General features: G+C 32.0%; 1 protein-coding gene across 1 annotated transcript; it reads right to left on the bottom strand.

Moving 5' to 3' along the window:
• Positions 1-1,363: 1,363 nt before the first annotated feature.
• Positions 1,364-18,098, bottom strand: LOC106051261 (poly(A) polymerase beta-like). Its single transcript, XM_056023029.1, has 20 exons — positions 17,939-18,098; positions 14,868-15,039; positions 14,112-14,178; positions 13,725-13,809; positions 13,524-13,633; positions 13,198-13,251; positions 12,818-13,019; positions 12,171-12,309; positions 11,976-12,051; positions 11,731-11,851; positions 11,501-11,585; positions 10,452-10,505; positions 10,183-10,293; positions 9,955-10,073; positions 9,739-9,808; positions 9,573-9,639; positions 8,874-9,200; positions 7,839-7,946; positions 4,865-4,993; positions 1,364-2,688 (listed from the first exon to the last, which is right to left on the bottom strand). Exons 2-20 carry the CDS (start codon positions 15,026-15,028, stop codon positions 2,575-2,577), a joined length of 2,199 nt encoding a protein of 732 aa, XP_055879004.1. The 5' UTR covers positions 15,029-15,039; positions 17,939-18,098; the 3' UTR covers positions 1,364-2,574.
• Positions 18,099-18,199: the final 101 nt, after the last annotated feature.

Here is an 18,199-nt window from a genome sequence, read left to right as displayed (position 1 = left end):
ACTTTTATTTCTGATCTGTGGATCTGTGTAATTATTATAAAAACAAATTCTTTAAGTTTTTAAATTTTACTTTTTATTACTTGTAATGTACATCAACATTTTGACAAGACAAAAAAACTTATTGAAGAATCCATTATTGTTGCACAAGTTATCATGATGTGACACCAAGCACAGAATATGTACATGTGTTATTTATACACAAGTTCTCTCTGAAGTATGCTATGCAACTCAACATCCTTTATACACAACTGTACAATGTAATGATCTGGATCTTTTTTTACCTCATTAATAGACACTAGAGCAGGAGTCCATGGCTTCCAGGAGTGTAATTTACTGTTAAATTTAAACTGTGACCAAAGCAACATAAACTTTTGAATTAACTATAAGTAGATCTACATTGAAACTTATTTATGTGACTGTAGTTGTACAATTTGGATAGGTCAGTATTCCGTTTTTTTATAAATGTAATTATCTTAGAAGGTAACGACCATTTGATATAAATTAGTTTATTTAATTTGATTGCAGGAGACAAATTTCCCAAGTAGACCAGTAATCTTGTCCTGCAAGAAAACATAAGGAGGGAAGTCTAGGTTTCTAATATAAAAAAAAAAATCTAATTACAAAATCAATATGTACAGATTGTAATTTTAAAATGTTTGAATGGGAAAAGTCATTGAATTGCCCATTGTGTATTTCAGTGAATGACAAATGTTTTCGTGCAGTTGTGAAATACTGCACTCATCCTAAACCTCCAGAATAGAAGATGAGACAATGCCTTGTAGTTCAGCTATAAAAATTGCTACAATTTGATGGCTATAAAATGTGAATAATTAGGGAAAATTACTGGCTGTACAGCAGAATTAGAATGACTATGTAGACAAGATCCAATTGTTAAAAAAAAAAAATTTTTAGTAAAATAACTATAGACAGGTTTCTGATTTGGCAAACTTAATTTTCGGTGGTTAAATAAAGAGATCTGAAGGTGATCATTAAGCTGAGCCATATGTATCATAAAATGGAAACATTAGCTGTACCGTATTGATGTCTCAACCTTTTAGAGACCAATTCTATTCACCATTGCTGTTTTAAGGTATTATTGCAAGTTTTCATTAACTATGTTGAGCTTTAAAAAAAAAAAAAAAAAAAGTAATACCGGTATTAGGTTTGGTGTGAAGTCCTATAATAATACCTTCAAGTTATAACTACAATACATATGTAACAATAATAAAAATAAATGAAATTTTTTTTTTGTTAGAAACAAACATACCAAATCAGCAGTTTTTTTTTTTAAAACCTACAACTGTAGATAATTTTGTACCAAAAAAATACATAACTAGAACAACACAGACAATAGAACACTTAATTTTTTTTTGGATACCATTTCAAGGCATTTACTTTATATAGTAAGTAACAAGACTACAGCAAATAATGTTTACAGCATGTTAACAAGATCAAATAGAAGTGTACACTTATCACCTGTGAATAGATCAATATACAGATCAAGCTGCCTTCCCTCAACAGGATAGAATTAGACAAGATAAAAATCACCCTTATATTTACACACAACTCCTTAGGCTTAACTTGACTTTCCTACTCCGTATTGTTACTTAGAGACTAAAGGATATGAATTAGGTTTTAACCGAACTCATGTCATGATTAACTCTCAAAGTTGGGTAAGCAGTCTTTTAACTACCATGCAAGTTGGATGTCTCATTTTGTTTCGGTACTAAGCTGTGACAAAAGTTCATGTCATGGTGTTCTTTTCAATAAGATGGGCTATTTTTATTTTTCAGATTAGGCATTGAGAGAGCTCATGCTATGCCCCTCAAATTTGGCATTGGCAGAGCTCATGCCTTGCCCCTCAAGTTTGGCTGTGATAGATTGTCTAAGTTTTATTTTATACCACATGAACTAAGCTAAATAAAATAGACAACTATCAAACAACATTAGTAATTAAACAAAAATGATTTAGATGTTCTTTAGTAACAAATATTTCTTTACTAAAATGCTATTCAATGTGTTATCTAGCAATTACGTTAAGGACAACAAAATCAAACGCTGCACTACAATGCTAGAGGAGAACAAAAAATACTGCCATATTGAAAGAAATGAAACTAAGAATTATTACAGAAACAAGATGTTATTAAATAAAAGATCTGTAAAAAAATTTTTTTTTCCATTTTTCTAATTTTGACAAAAAGATGAACTCAATTATAGAAGAGAAAAAATATTTGACAGACTTATTGTGTTGAGTGGCATTAAACAGAGAATGTTCATTAGTCACTTTCATTCTGTTACAGGCTGATATTCAATGTATACAAAAACAAACTGCTGTTGTGTACTTCATGGCCCATACCTGTGTAGATTTATAGGCTTCCAACTGAATCCTACACAGCCCATGTTCTAAACGCCAGAATTATTCCACAAAGAGACCGATTGTAGGAATTTGTCTATGTCCTGATAGTATTTGTCAATGAATAAGGATATTCCTGGTCATCCAGAGAAGGTGTTATGTTCTTGTGGTAGATACAATGAGGGATAAAAATATGAATAAGCTAAGTTATCTCACACACATCATTTGAGTTTGAGCTTTATGGAGTTTTTGAGGGGCTGGAGGAATCCGGTAGAATTGATGGGCTGTGGACTTGACAAATCTGAAAGTTCATTACTCGGATGATGGTCTACATGCTGAAAAGAACAATTTGTAAGAAAAGAATTAGTCTTTTCAAAGATAAAATATAAACATAGCCAGAATTCTTTATGATAATGGAATTCTTTATGGTAAATGGTTACAGATATACAATAGTAATTTTTTTCTGTAACAGTTCGAAATGGTATATCTAAATTGCATTTTTCTTTAACAGTTCTAAATTGTCTATCTAAATTGCATGTTTCATAATAATAATGAAATATTTCAGTGCACTGCCATTGTTGGAACATGTTTTCAATTTGGTTACAATTTGATTGTTCAATACAGAGACAAAGAGTTGAAAGAAACTATGCAGCTTAGAATATTGTTATTCAAGGTTTGCAAACAATAAGTTTTCATTAATACCATATGAATTTTGGAAACCAATGTCTGTGTTTACAGTGTTGTCAAAGTGATACAGAGCTATCAATCTTTCTAATTACTGTAGCTTGAAACAGTATTTAAAAATATTACATTCACAAATGGCTTATATTGTTTGACATTAGTGATGCATACCGAAAATTCAGAATTTTATTTCTGTATGAAAAATGGTGCTATGTCAAAAAAAAAAGGATTGCCCTAAAAATGGCATTTGAAAATGGTCATTTTCTTTAACATTTTGCAATAAGTATTTTTCATTACTAAAATAATAACCTAAACACTTTGTGAAGTAATCAATAAAAAGAATGTCATTTTTTTTGTCAATTAATTGTATAGCAAAAAAAGTGAACAATATGAAAATTATTGATGGGAACAAACTTTGGACTTAATTTTTTGAAATTTTCTAAGACTGTGTTTTTGAGACAAAAAGCCCTTGTGGCTCAAGGGGTAGAATGCTTAAAAATAAATACAAATGGGATACATTGAGTACAAAAAAAAAAATGCAATTAAATTACACTATTTGTGCTACATTGCACATGCAATATATATATATAAGACAAAATCTAAATTGTATAATATATACACTGTAGCCAATATTGCCTAGAAATATTATTATGAGCTTGCAGCTATGTCAACAACCTTCCTTTTCTAGGCATTATGTTTAATTATCATTTATGACTTAATACTTTTAGCTGATTCATGTACATTTAGATTGGAGAACTATGTTTTTTTTTTTCTTTGGAGTCTTAGCATTGTATTTGGTCTAGGCAGTTTGAACATAAAATCAAAGCATTAACTGATAAAGTGGCAACATCTCCCTGAGACATCTTTAAGGAAGTGTGTCTTGAAAGGGGACATACTTGACTTTTGAAACACTTCATAAATATGAGCTACAAGTCTGATTCTTTCATTAGTCAGACACATGCTGACCCTAAAGACCCAGAAAGGGTTGAAAGACTGAGCCCCAATCAACAACATTGATGCCTATTGCAGGAAAATGAAAAAATCAATAAAAATTGCTAGTCTACTTCTTACTAAATAGTATAAATTGTACGAAAATCTGTTATTTTACTATCATAATTATATTCATTTTATATACTATAAAAATACAATTCTATATTACAGGTTTTCATTTTGACTGCCTTTTCCAATACCTAAACAATTTTGAAAAAGGAAAACAAGGATTTTTTTCTTTGCTAAAAAGAAAAAAAAAAAAAGGGGGGGGGGGAAGGGGAATGCATTCTTTTTTTGGGAAAACAAATCTAACAAAATCTTCTGGAAAAAAAATGTGCCTGATGAATTTTTTGTCATCATAATTTTCAGAATATTCCCCACCAGGAAAAAAAATTAATCTTTATCTTTTAACATGAAAACAAATAAGTGGAAAAAAAAAGTCTTGATTTTAACAGTAGAAGAAATTGAGTGATGAATTTTTTTGGAAAATTTCGATCACTCATTACAATTTCTATTGTATAGATATGTAACAGGAGAAGGTTTCCATGCTGTATTATCACTTATAAAAGTAGGTTTTAAAGTCTTTTGTTGGTTAAAATATTTTTTCAAACAGCCTAATTCTCTACACAAGATTTATCTTCCCTTAGCTTAGTGGGTCCCTAATTAATTACTACTAATTAATTTTTCTTTCATTGATTCATGTTTTGTCATCCAAATTGTGCAAAGTTTCAATTTGATCCAAGATTGGGAAATGGGTGAAAGAAGGTGGACAAGATTTCACCCACCCAAACACACAGAGTGAGTTGATGAAAGTTTTGTAACAATCTATGATAACACTACCTTGTTGGCTATAGATTTGGTTGCTGCATCAGAAAGAGATGGTTGGTGCTGTTGTGAAGGTGGTACTAAATGCTGTGTTGTGGATGAAGAGGACTGTTTCTCATCGACCTGCATGGGGGAACCTGGAACCTGTCAAATCAAAAAGGAAATGCTTAATTTAATGCTGCAAAGGAAAATAAATATAAAATTTAATCAAATAAAGAACATTTTAGAAGGCTGATTTCTACTGTTGATCAACATCATTTAGAATAGAATTACAAGATTATTTAATTACAAATTTAATGTGATGTAAAAAAAATTTGTGTGACATTAGCAAATTACTTCTTAAAAAAATAAAATAGCAATGTAATAAATATTAAATGCTTTCACACAAAAAAATCAAACACTTAGCAAAGACATTTATGTTCATATTAACGTATTGGCTACAATCTACAATTTTTCCATTAGCTTTATCAGTATAACAATTAATTATCACGAAGATAAAGCAGTAAGTTTATTAACATAGAAGCTTTCACTGCTTGCTTTCCTTAACCTTTGTCTGCTTCATTGAGAGCTCTCACGTTCTAAGACTTTTACTTTATTTGTTCCTTCAGACCAACAACAGTTTTGATTCTTGATTATTTCGTTTTTTTTTAACCTTTAAATTAAATTACAATTTAACTTTTGTTTCTCATGAAATCTATTTATATTATATATTTATACATGTGACAGGGTTAGTAGCACTTTTCCATGACAAAAATTTAGGTTTTTTAAGGATGAAATGTATGATGTATATATAAATACAATATATATATATTAGTGGGTGTGTGTCCCACCCGTCTGTGTGGAACTGTTGTAAAACATACACAAAACTATGCATTTATGAAATCTATTATTGTTACTTGATTTTGGAAATAATAAATATCTTGCCAACATCCCACCCAGAACAGAAACAATGTCATCAGCTGTGGTATGTCCACAGAAAAAGGTAATAAAATATATCTTTTAACCAAGTGACAACTTGACTGTCATCCCAAAACCTCAAACAAACTTTTTTTACTTACTTTTTGCTTACTAAATAATGGCTTTTGGATTTGGGAACAGGAGGGTGGGGGGGGGGGGGGGGGTTATTAGACCTATTAGAGTTGTTTTTTCAAGCAGAATTTCTTTTTCAACTAGATCTATGTAGTTTCCCTGGCTTTTATGACCGAAATAACTTTTACGGACTTTTCATGGTTGTGTGCGAAATATTTTCGTTAAATCTACAGTAGATCTAGACTCTTGATTCAAGCCACTAAAATTTGCAGACTTTTCACGGCTGTGTGCGAATTTATATTCACTGAATTTAAAGTAGATCTAGACTCAAACGCTAAGTGACTAAATTCGCGGCTTTTCACGGCTGTGTGAGAATTATCTTCACTGAATTTACAGTAGATCTAGACTCTTGGTCCAAGTCACTAAAATTTGCGGACTTTTCACAGCTGTGTGCGAATTATCTTCACTGAATCTACCTTAAATCTAGACTAGATCTAAGTCACTAAAATTCGCTGACTTTTCACGGCTTCACAGGTTAGTAGTCTAATTATCTTTATTAGTAGTAATTATCTTCACTAGATTCTAGTGATTTAACGTAAATCTAGAGTCTAGATGTAAGTATTCTAAGTCACTAAATTCTCGGACTTTTCACAGCTGTGCCCGAACTATCTTCAGTAGATTCTAGTGATTTAGCGTAAATTTAGAATCTAGTGTATTTCCAGAGTAATATAGACATGAAATGTATCGAGATCATTACTAGGTGTGAATTATCTTCACCAGATCTAGCTCTAGATACTATTACTACATCTAGATGATTTACAGACTTTCGACGCGCGAAGTCACTCTTACTGTTACAAGATTTTAAGTGAGGGAGGACCCTGAGGAGTGTAGCCTACACATTAGGCTGGTAATTGCTCTAATTATAGACAATAGTCACTACACACAAAATCTAGCACGTCTTCAGCCATAACAATGAAAGGAAACAACTGCCTTTAGAAAAATAATGCCAGGTGAAATGCTTGCCTGAGCCAAGGCCATCTTCAATCACGAGGTTGCGCTTTACAAGTGGGTGAAAGGTGGTGTAGATGTGTCACTGGTCAGCTCATTAACACAGCCAGCCATAACGCCATGCAATCAGTATGCCTAGTTATGCTGTTGTTTTTTTACCCCACATTTTTAGCAAGAAATATTTTTTTTATTTAAAAAATATATTGGGTAAAAATGTTAGCAGATCAAAAAGGAAATGCTTAATTAACTGCTGCAAAGGAGAATTCTGGCAATTTTTAGGAGAATTTTAGGAGACTTTTCCTTGTTTAGGAGATTTTAGGGGTGCTACAAACCCTGACGTGAAAGCCCTAGCTGTTTGACTCGATCATCCCTAATTCTCTCAATAAGAGGCAATAAAAAAAAAAAAGTGAAATTTCACCCAGTTGACATACATTTATAATAACTAAGCACTTTTGCATTAAAAATAACCACTAGGCTCAACTATTTCAAATTGATTTCTGTTCACTTTCTTCAGATCACATTTTTAATTGTTTAGTTTGACTTTTTATAAATGATGTCATATTGTGTTTGCCGTTTTTTTTTTTTTTATTAATAACATTTATAAAAACATTATATAATAGCTGATTTAATATTTCCTTTTTACAAGAATGCGGAACATCTGTATGAATGCATGTGCATGTGTGGCCAAAATGACTAGAATATGTGTTTTACAGTATGTAGCATTTGACCATATAAAGCACTGTGTTTTTATTTAGATATAGAATAAAGAATCCATGAAATTGTTAAGTCAACAACTGGTAGCAATGAGTAGGCATTATAAATACATTACAAATATATGCCCAAAAGAAATTTAGAAAATTGGTTAGATCAAAAATGTCTTCAACTTGAATACTTCTTTTATGTGCTATACATCAAAGTACTGTACAAAATCATGTGTAGAAGGCACACTCACCTGCTGATCTAAATCTTTAGATTTTTTAGGTGGAGTGTCATTCTGAAAAGGTGACCCTGGCCTCTTAGAGGCTGCATCTTGTGCACCATCCTGCGATGAAGGACTTCCCTGAAAAAACAATAATAAATTTCAAAGTAAATTTTTATTTGATTAATTAGTATTATAACAAACAGATAACGGCACACAAACAAAAAAAAAAAGATTACGTTACACAGATAAGAGATTTAAGAAAATTGAAAATCAGGTGGACAGACAAAAGGAAGAGAGTACAAGACAAGACAAGAGAAGAGACAGGTAGATCAAAGCAAGGCTTTAACAAGAAAAATACAAAAGACTATTTCCTTTCAAAAAACAAAGCTTATATTAATGTGTTTCAATTAGTTTGGATCAGTCATGTCATTAAATTTGTAATAGATCTGGACTAACAATAATAAATCTGTGGGATTAGAATTTTTTAACAATAGTTTTTATTTAGCGCTCGCTGTTGCAAGCTTATAGCGTTCTTATTACACTATGATCCTATCGCTTGTCTAGATAACTTGGAAAGGGGGAGAAAGAACAGGATAACTGGATGATTGCTTTTTTTAAATGTATTTAAAAAAAAAAGAAAAAACAACCTGAATTCAAACTTCTGGGCTAAAGCCTTCTCAGGCTTCTCAAGCCAATGCGGTAACCATTCTGCTTTCGAAGAGTCTAAGAACATGGAAGATTGTAAAGTTATCTATTGTTTCTATTTCATGTTTGGGTTCACTAAGCCTCAGAAGGCAGCCTAATTTAAAGGGGACTATTTCAGCTTATACAAACGCTTCAGTCAAGTACTATTTCTTTCCCTTGTTTGAGATATCTAACAAAGTAATTTAATACCAATAGTTAATTAACTAATTGGTTAATTTATAAACTGATACTTGTGTTGTCAGGTCAAAGAAATAATTGTGCAAAATTTCAGCTAGATCCGAGATTGGGTGTTGGAGAAATATATTTGGACAGACAGACAGACAGAGTTAGTTGATAAAAAAATTTGTAAAAATACTCTACCACATTATGTTCTGATTTATCCTCTAAATCCTCCTCTTCCTTTCCCGTTCCTCCAACTGATGCGGCAGAAATAGAGGGGTCCTCTGAAACCCACTGCATACTCTCTGAATCTGTTGTTACTGGACCATTGGAAGCTACAACTGTTGGGTGTGTGTCGAAGCTTGACTCCTGCGATGTGTCATCCTCTTCACCAGCTTCATAAACTTTGGACTGTTCAACATCCAACTCAGATTTCCCTGCCGCTGACACTGATGCTGCTGACCCAGTGGAACCCTTCTCTGTGCTTTGACGTCTTGCATTACCAGAAGTATTTTTAAAACTGTCATGCTATAAAGCAATTCAAGGTAAAATTCAATTGAAATATCCAGACTCACATTTACTTAGAAATTGTTCAAAATAAATAATGTTTCAAATACTCTTTCTCCAGCTAATGCCCATTCTAACCAAGAGATAATTGGTGCAGATGATGTTAAGTACTGTGGCCAATTATTAAAGTGGGCAATAGCCAACTCCATAACACGTTCCCAACTTATGCAAGTTACTCAACAAAAATGGGTGTACTTAGAAAATCTTTCAAGACTGTTGCCTTCTGGGTGTTTACCCCTGGAGCACTATGCCCACCAAATAATGTTTATGGAGGAAAAAAAAGCATCGATTAAGCTCTTTCTATTTTTAATAGTAATATTTCAACATACTCACCCTTTCCCGTCTTTTCACCCTGCCTTGATTTAAAATTGATGCTGGAACATATTCACATAAATTTTTTCTGCAGATAAAAAAACAGCACTTAAATCAACAGTTCTGAGTAAATCGATTTAATTTTAAATATGTTTATACCTCTACAAATCTCCATGCAAAAACTTACTTTTTCACATATTGAATTTCAACCCTCATACCTTCTTTGTACAAATTTATATGTATGGCTTGCTTGTGGACTGGTAAATAGAAATGATATTGCAAGTTTTCATTTGTGAATGAACATAGTTTAAAAAATAATTGTTTGCATGTACCAGACTGATTAGAAAAACAACATAGAATCTACATTCACAAGTGTCAAAAATAGGCTGCATAATGTGCTTACCAACATCTGAGAATGATTGAATGTCATATGTGAGATCAACATTGGTACCAGATTGTGCTCCTTGATATACAATGCCAAATACTAAACCAATAAACCATTTACACATATACTGGCCTTCACTGAAATAGAAAAAAAAAAAAATCATTAGCATACACACCACAGACTGAAGTAGAACCTACTTAGGTTGGTACTGATCAGAAAGTTGAGAAAAATGTACTACTATCTAACCTTTCATTAACAGGACCATAAGATGTTGGCATAATGTGTGCCAACTTGATGTTGGGATTCCTCTCCAAGTTACCAACTAACAATCTGATTTTAGATTCTACATAACCTTTCCTAATGAAAGAAAATAATACAATGTGAACAGAAAAAAAAAAAAAGCATGGAAATTTAACTTCTATACACACTGCAGCACTCTGAGAACTACTGACCAATCGTAAAAAATTATTCAGCATGTATTAAAAAATGAATGAAATATAAAATTAAACTGTTACCACTCAAGATAATGGTCCTCCTCTTCTGCACTTGCTTTCACAACAATGTAGTGTCTAAAAATAAAAACAACAACATATGACTATAGTGAAAATGAAGCAACAAAATGACATTTGAAACAAGATTACAAAGACAGTTTGTGTGGAAACACAAACTCAAAATGGGCCCCCGAAGTGGTCCACCCAGGCAGGCTTCAATATTTTCAGAAAGAACATCCAAATGAAATTATATCAAAGACAAATGAGAGATAAGAATGGAGAAAGAACGTTGACAGATCTTGTGTAGTGCCCCAACGGTACAGCAGATCAAAGGATGCAAGTGAATGTATAGTTAGATGTGAACCTGGCCTAACTAGTTCCCCTTTCAGACCTTGTAGGGCAGATGATGTAAAGTTCATCTGTTTTTGTGGCCTACGGTTAACGAGTGTGTCATGTAGCCAGCACAACGACCAACCGCCTTTACTTTTTCCCCCAACTAATATCAGGTACCCATTGGAGCTGGGTGGACTCAGAGGCGCCCAAGGATTCCGAAGTTGAAAATCCCAGTCTTCAGCAGGATTCGAACCCGGGGCCCCTGGTTCAGAAGCCAAGCGCTTTACCGCTCAGCCACCGCGCCTCTCCTAGCCTAACTGAAGTCTTATAATTGATGTAATTGTTTTGAAAAGGTCCAATCTCTTATTCAAATGCTCAAAAAAAAAAAAAAAAGAAAAAAAAAAATTTTCGAAATAAAGAAAAAGTTCACGAAAATGAAGTTTACAATATTACTATTCGTTTTAATTTAGGTCTAACTTATAATGCATACTAATTAGCTTTTTCTCTTTTAAAAACTGCTTGCATAACTGATTTTAAAAATTAGATTTTTCGCTTTCAGAAAAAAAAAAGTAGCCGTTGCATCAGAACTTTGAATGGTCTAAAATATTGTGATGTCGGATTTTCAATATCTTTTCTAGTTTACGAGATCTAAACGGGATGGACGGACAGACATTTCGCACAAAACTAATAGCGTCTTTTCCCCTTTCGGGGGCCGCTAACAAAAACAATCTTTTTCTTACTTGTATTTGTGGAAAAAATCTGAACGCTCAAACAATCTAGCCCATTCCTCTCTGCCTTCATAGATAAGTGTGACAACATTTAAACCTAAATGAAATATTTAGAAAGATCAACTTAGGAAATGTAACTTTTATTTGGTTAAACACTAAGGTAAAAAAAATAAATATATCTAAAACTAGAAAAACTAAAGGGGAAAAAAAACAAAACTTAAAAACAAAAATTTAACACCAACCTTCTAAAAATTCATCCATAATGATGGTCCGTGTGGATTGTGTCACATTATATGTTGAGTTTTGTTGAGGGTAGGCAGGGGTGATGATAGGCATGAGATGAAATCTATCAGCTGGGTTGATCTGCAGATCAGATGCAAGAGTTGTTAAAAATATTTTAAAAATATGCATTAAATCCAGCACTGTTTTGTATTAATTGTGACAAGATCAAGTGGAAATTGTCAACCTCTTTGTCCCCTCAACTTACCCTCGAGTCCCAAACAGGATAACCTAACTTATTCTCAGTGTCTAAAGGCTTCAGTAATACAGGTGATGGCCAATCCCTGAAAGAAGACAAAAGAAGCTCAAGCTCCAGCAGACACCAAATTGGGTAAAACGAAAGGATTCTAATTTTTGTTCACACTCTCTAAAATAGTTGTAATAATTTTTTTGTATAAATTACCATTTGGAATACACCAGAAAAAATCTGTGAACAATAGTTGCTGGGGCAGCCTTGGGGTATAGCTGGCACACTCTAGCTACAAGCATGGCCCAAGATACACCTCCTAGGTAACCCAGAGCATTGGAATAGATGCCCTTTTCTGAAAAAAAAAAAAAAAAAAAAAAAAAAAAAAAAAAAAAGCAATGAGTTTAATTTTATTTTACACAATCTGGGGGAATTATTCTCATTGCCTGTTGGAAGTGCACTGTTAAATGTTATCCTTTGGTTTAAAAACATAAAAAATAATATTTATAAAAACACTGAAAATCTATGGAGCTTATTACCCCAAGTCTCATGTCTAAAAAAAAAAAAATTAAGCAAACCACTTTAGACCCATCCTACACTGTAAAAACATTTTGAAAGAACTAGAAAATTTGGATATTTAACAAAGGGAAACTTCAAGATTAAAATTTTTATCAAGACATTTAATTTAAAAATTTAGGATGAAAAAAGAAAGAAAAAAAGAAAGAAATGAATTTTAAAGCATCAACCACATGGAAAGAATTTGAAGCTAGTGATGGAATCTTTGTTCTGGAGAGAAATAGCTGAAGCAAATACAAGTGGGTCTGCAAATGAAATGATCAAACAATAAGCGTAAATTTCCTTACTTTTAGCCCATAATTTAATGGCACGAAGGGTCATGCGGAAATTTTCTTGATTTGGCACAAGGTGTAATATTTCATCTGTAACTCTAATACCATTCAGACTCCTAACACTTTTATCATCCAGGTTTTTCAATAAGGATTCATCCCTGAGGTTAATATCTTCTGGAATTGTTGGTAGTGCCAGACGTGCAAAAACCATGTCAAGCTGGTGTTGAGAGGGTAAAATATTGACTGTTATTTTTTCTTAAAAGTTATTTTCTATCATTCAAGATAAATAAAATAAGCTTTTAAAGATTCTAAAAAAAAACCAATAATAATATATATAGCACGAATTATAATAAATATAAAATAATTGTTTCAAAGCAAAACAAAAGTCTACTTACTTCAATGCCATCAAATTCAACTTTAATGACTGGCACAAAGGCTTCTTCAACAGCCTGAACAAATAAATAAAATGAAAATCTGTTTGTTTTGTTTTAAACTTCAAAAAGAAAAAGTTTTTGTGCTTATATATATATATATATACATTTTTTTCTTAAAGAAATTATAACACAAGTATCCAATCCGGTTGTGAAAGAAAAATTGGCTTTGTTACCCTTTTTCAAATGCAATTAACAGTGAAAGAAAACAATGCCAAAATTTGACAAATAAAAACAAAAGTTGACCAAATAAGAACAAATAATAAATGAAATGCAAAATATATAAATACCCTTAAATCCTTGACTTCGGCCTGAGTTTTTAAAAGCTCAAAAAAGGATTTGAAAAAATCACTACGTTCCACATGACGTGGTGCAACACAAAGTGTATCAATATCAGCACCTGAAACACAACAAACATTCATTGGTCGTTGGTAAGTAAAATCTAAACATAGACAACAATTACACACAGAGACAACAAGACTTTTAATCACCTTTAGTGTGAACTCCCATCCGATAGGAACCAAATGTGAAAACCTTGCCACCAAATGTGTCTATCAAGTTCTCTGGAATATTATTCTGAAAAAAAAGCCACATCATAGGTATCAACTAATTGGGTGATTGGTGATGTATATTTATCGAAATGACAAGAATGGTCCAGACCAATGCATTAATCTTTTTTCAGTTATTGGCAATACAAAAGAGATACTAAAAAGAGAATGTAAGACAAGATAATCTTGCTGAGAACGCTGGTAACAATTTTATTGTTTCATATATAATGCATTGCTCAGAACATATATGCACACACAAATGTAAATGTTTTCTAAAAAAAATAATTTTAAAACTTAAATATTGGATGAAATATAATAATGAGCTCTCACCTTTTGTCGGCTAACATCTTTAATCCAAGACCTCATTAGTTCATTCACTTTTGACAAGACTTCAAGTCTACATAAGCAAATGAGTACAGATTACTTGATTTTTTTTTGTATATTGTAAGGCAAGGCATAAGACCAAGGTACCCGTATCAGAGTTTGTAATATGGGGAAGGGAGGGGCAGACAATATTAAGCTTATTTGTTTCTGTTATTAACAGATGGTTTAACTCATGGCTGTCTTAAATATCACAAAATTAAAAAACAAAGTGGCTTAGAAGCAGAGCGGTAAAGTGCTCGGTTTCCGAACTAAAGGTCGTGAAAACAGGAATTTTAATTTCAATTGAATGCATTGTACAAACTAAACTAAGTAAATTACAGAAATAACTAAAAAAAATGAAGTCATTAAATACATATTATATATATAATGTATAAACTAATGGGTGAAAATAATACAAGTAGGTTGATATTGGGCTTATATCTGGCTTAACATAAATAGATTATAACAATTCAATGTAAAATTGTTAAAAGCGCTAAAGGAAAAATACATTGTAAAAACAAAAGCGTAAAATTAAGTAGTTTAAAATCGGATGAAAGCATATAACTTGCAACCTCTAAACTCTTACACAGAAATTGTTGCTTTGGTAAAGTTTACATGGGGAAAAAAAGACTCTACAATAAAGTCTACACTAAATTATTCCATGAAAGGACTTAAGTTTACCAAAAACATTATTAATTTATGCAGTAAACATAATTAACATACCGATGATTAAGTTCGGCTTCACTTTCAAAGACATTGTGAGGTTGGAGAGCTTCAACTAATTTTTCTGTTAGTTCAAGGTCTTGTTGCTTTGGCTCCGCAAGGCTCAGGGGCCCAGTTACTCCAGTGTACTGTTTGTTTTGCCCGCCATATTCGTGAGCCATTGTGCAAAACACTAGGGGCAATAATAATGAGATAATTACAACATATTTTCAGGCAAAGTTGAAAAGAAGTCCTGGTTCATGGTTTGTATGTCTGTGTTTCAACCGTTGCACAAGACCTTGCAGTTTTTTTTTTACCCAAGTAAACGTGTTTATGTTTTTTCCATTTTTATTTAAATATTTTAAAAGTTTACATTTTAGAACTATACTATAGTCTGTACAAGTCTATTGAATTTTGTTAACAAGGATGATTTAATAATATAGAAAGAATCTAATCAATAACAGAGTTTGGGCATGTTGATGAAAATCTGTCAAGATCTGAATGTTTCAAACCAGGTCAGTTCCTTTCGAGACTGCTATGCGAATATATAGATTCTGGAAGGAATATATATAGCAGACCTGCCTACCAAAAAAAGTCCAAATGCGTAACGCTGATGGTCAAAATGCGTATTTTGGCACTAGAATGCGTAACACTTACACGATCCACTATTTTGTCATATATATATATATATTTGATCTAGATGTCAAGATTAGATCTACAACTACAATCTAAATCTAGATCAATACGACAATAGAGATGATATCTAGACTAGATCTATGTCTATATTCTCTATATCATCGAAATGACTAGCTAGATCTATTCCTCTATAACAAAAAAAAAAATAAATAAACAAGTTATCTAGATTCTAGATCTAGAATCCAGAATCCAAATCTAGATCTAATCTAGACTAGATATCTACAATGTCACTCAATGTGTTTTGAATCGATAGCACTTCGATATTTTTTTCTATACAAATCGTCTTCTTTTTTGAAGTAACGTCTGTATTATATAAAAGATAATATACGGGAATCAGGGATTCAAGATAATTAATTTCTACTATAATGAACTTACAAAAAACAAAAGTCACGTTGGTGTATCAGCTAACTGACGGTACCAACCCACCACTCCCTCACTCTCGCGTTCTTCATTTCTAGACTAAATTTAATTGCTTTTAAGAACCAATCAACGTATAGATCTGGACACAATGTGTTCCCCCACCTTTTCTGTCCCCCCAAACCCAACAGGACGGCTTAGCGTGACCTCCGTGACCGCTCGTAAGCTAGTCAAGAGAGGGAAAAACAAAGGATACGAAATGCGTAACGCGATGGGTTAAATGCGTATTTGCGTACTGATGGTCATTTTTGGGAGATTTTGCGTAACGAATACGCATTTTGCGTAACGGTAGGCAGGTCTGATATAGTTCAATAGATTTAACTCTTTATGTCTAATCATCTAGTGAAGCCTAATCTACTCTATTTAAATAAATATAATAAATTTACTCTACAATCTAGTCAATATATATATTCAAATAGTTTTTGTGTACTAAACATGCACACACAAACTTTAAAACACATTAGAAAATTTTTTTAAAAACGATTTTGATCCCACTTTTAAATACTTTGTTATTTTCTGCCATAACAATGCCGCCACTTTGTCCACACCTCTCTGACATTTCTTGAAGCTCAAGACCCGATACTTTGTTTATTTCCTTCAATATTTACATTCTAAACATGTAAAGTTCATAAATATAAATTAAATCAGCTCTTTGTGAGCTAGAAATTTACTATTAATACTAGATCTACTATTAAATTTTTTATTTAATAAGTAGATCTATCGTCTACGAAACTCAATTCCAACTTTTGAACTTTTGACCTGGGGTTGTGTCTCTTCTGGCTTAGCCAGCGACAAGCTCTCATCTTTCTTGTTCCATGTCAACCTATGTTAACCTACTATGTTAGCTCAAAACGCCACAAAAAAAATCATAACTTTCTAACTGTCAAACATACAGTCATAATGTATACACCACTGGAAAATTCTGTTAAAGTATTTTAATGATGTACCAGTACTAACAAAAAATTGTTTTTTTTTCAAAGATAATTTTTTTATTTCACCTCCCTACACTTTCGTTTCAACAGACAACACTAGCTGATTTAAAAATACTATAGTGTAGTATAGTTAATAAGTTAATTTCTAGACTAAATAAAAATTATTATTATAAAAGGTATTTATTAATCAAATTAATGAAATTAATTATTAACATATTATGACATATAGTCTACTTGATATAGATTATAGATCTAAGGCCTAAGCAGTATATTAGTCGGCTACTTTAGGAGTTAAGGCTAAGGGCTAAGGCTAAGGGGCTTTTGCTCAGATTTTTCTCTCTAGAATTCTAGACTAGTCTAGACTCTCTAGATTCTAGATCTAGATTATAGATCTACTAGCTAGATCTAGATACTAAAAGTTAGAACAAATCCAGATCTAGTCATCAACTGATCTAGACATTCTAGAGTCTAGAGTAATCTAGATCTAGACTAAAATTCTAGACCTTGACTCTTCTAATTCTAGTTTACTAGTTAATATTGTTCATTTGTAACTTGTTGAATATAATAAATATAATTATATAGAACTATAATTTATAGATCTAACTAAACTGACTAAGACTAAAGTACTAAACTCTCCTTGAGTCCTAGTCCTATCCTATAAAATTATTAATTATTAGACTATCTTATGATTCTTATCTAGGCTAGGATATTTACTTTACTATTTAGAATTTAGATCTAGATTAGAATCTAGAGCTATACACCTAGTGACTGAAATGATTAGGGACCATCGTCATCATGATCAATGTTGAATTAGTTCATTGAACATGACTTCCATTAATTCATTCATTGAATCAAATGATAATTTTAAATTTAATAATTAGACTGATAAATAGATCTCTAATTAATAAACAATAAAATGATGAATAAAACATCAAGATAAAGATTCGGAATCAGGATGAGGACAAAATCATTGAAACGTAAGCCGCCTTTTTAATGTTCGCTAGCTTGGGGCAAGGATTTATACCCAAATACATAATTTTATTTTACCTTGAAATTAATATTATATTAATTAAACTGCCATATGATTTTTAGACTTCAAAAAGCACACAATACAACTTTTCTATCTTGTTTCCTACAACTGTACGACACTATGGCGGGTTGAATGTATCCCATATATACCCATTTTAACATCCGGTATTTTAACGTCTATAACATGGACAATATTAAAAAATTACTCGTGTTAGCGATATTGAAAAAAAGAGAGATTATGATAGAATAAAATATTTTTTTGAGCTTTACATTTATACC

Source organism: Biomphalaria glabrata, chromosome 3 (assembly GCF_947242115.1).
Source record: "Biomphalaria glabrata chromosome 3, xgBioGlab47.1, whole genome shotgun sequence".
NCBI lineage: Eukaryota > Metazoa > Mollusca > Gastropoda > Planorbidae > Biomphalaria > Biomphalaria glabrata.
Note: the sequence above shows the minus strand (reverse complement) of the source record. Positions and strands in the feature narration are given on the sequence as shown.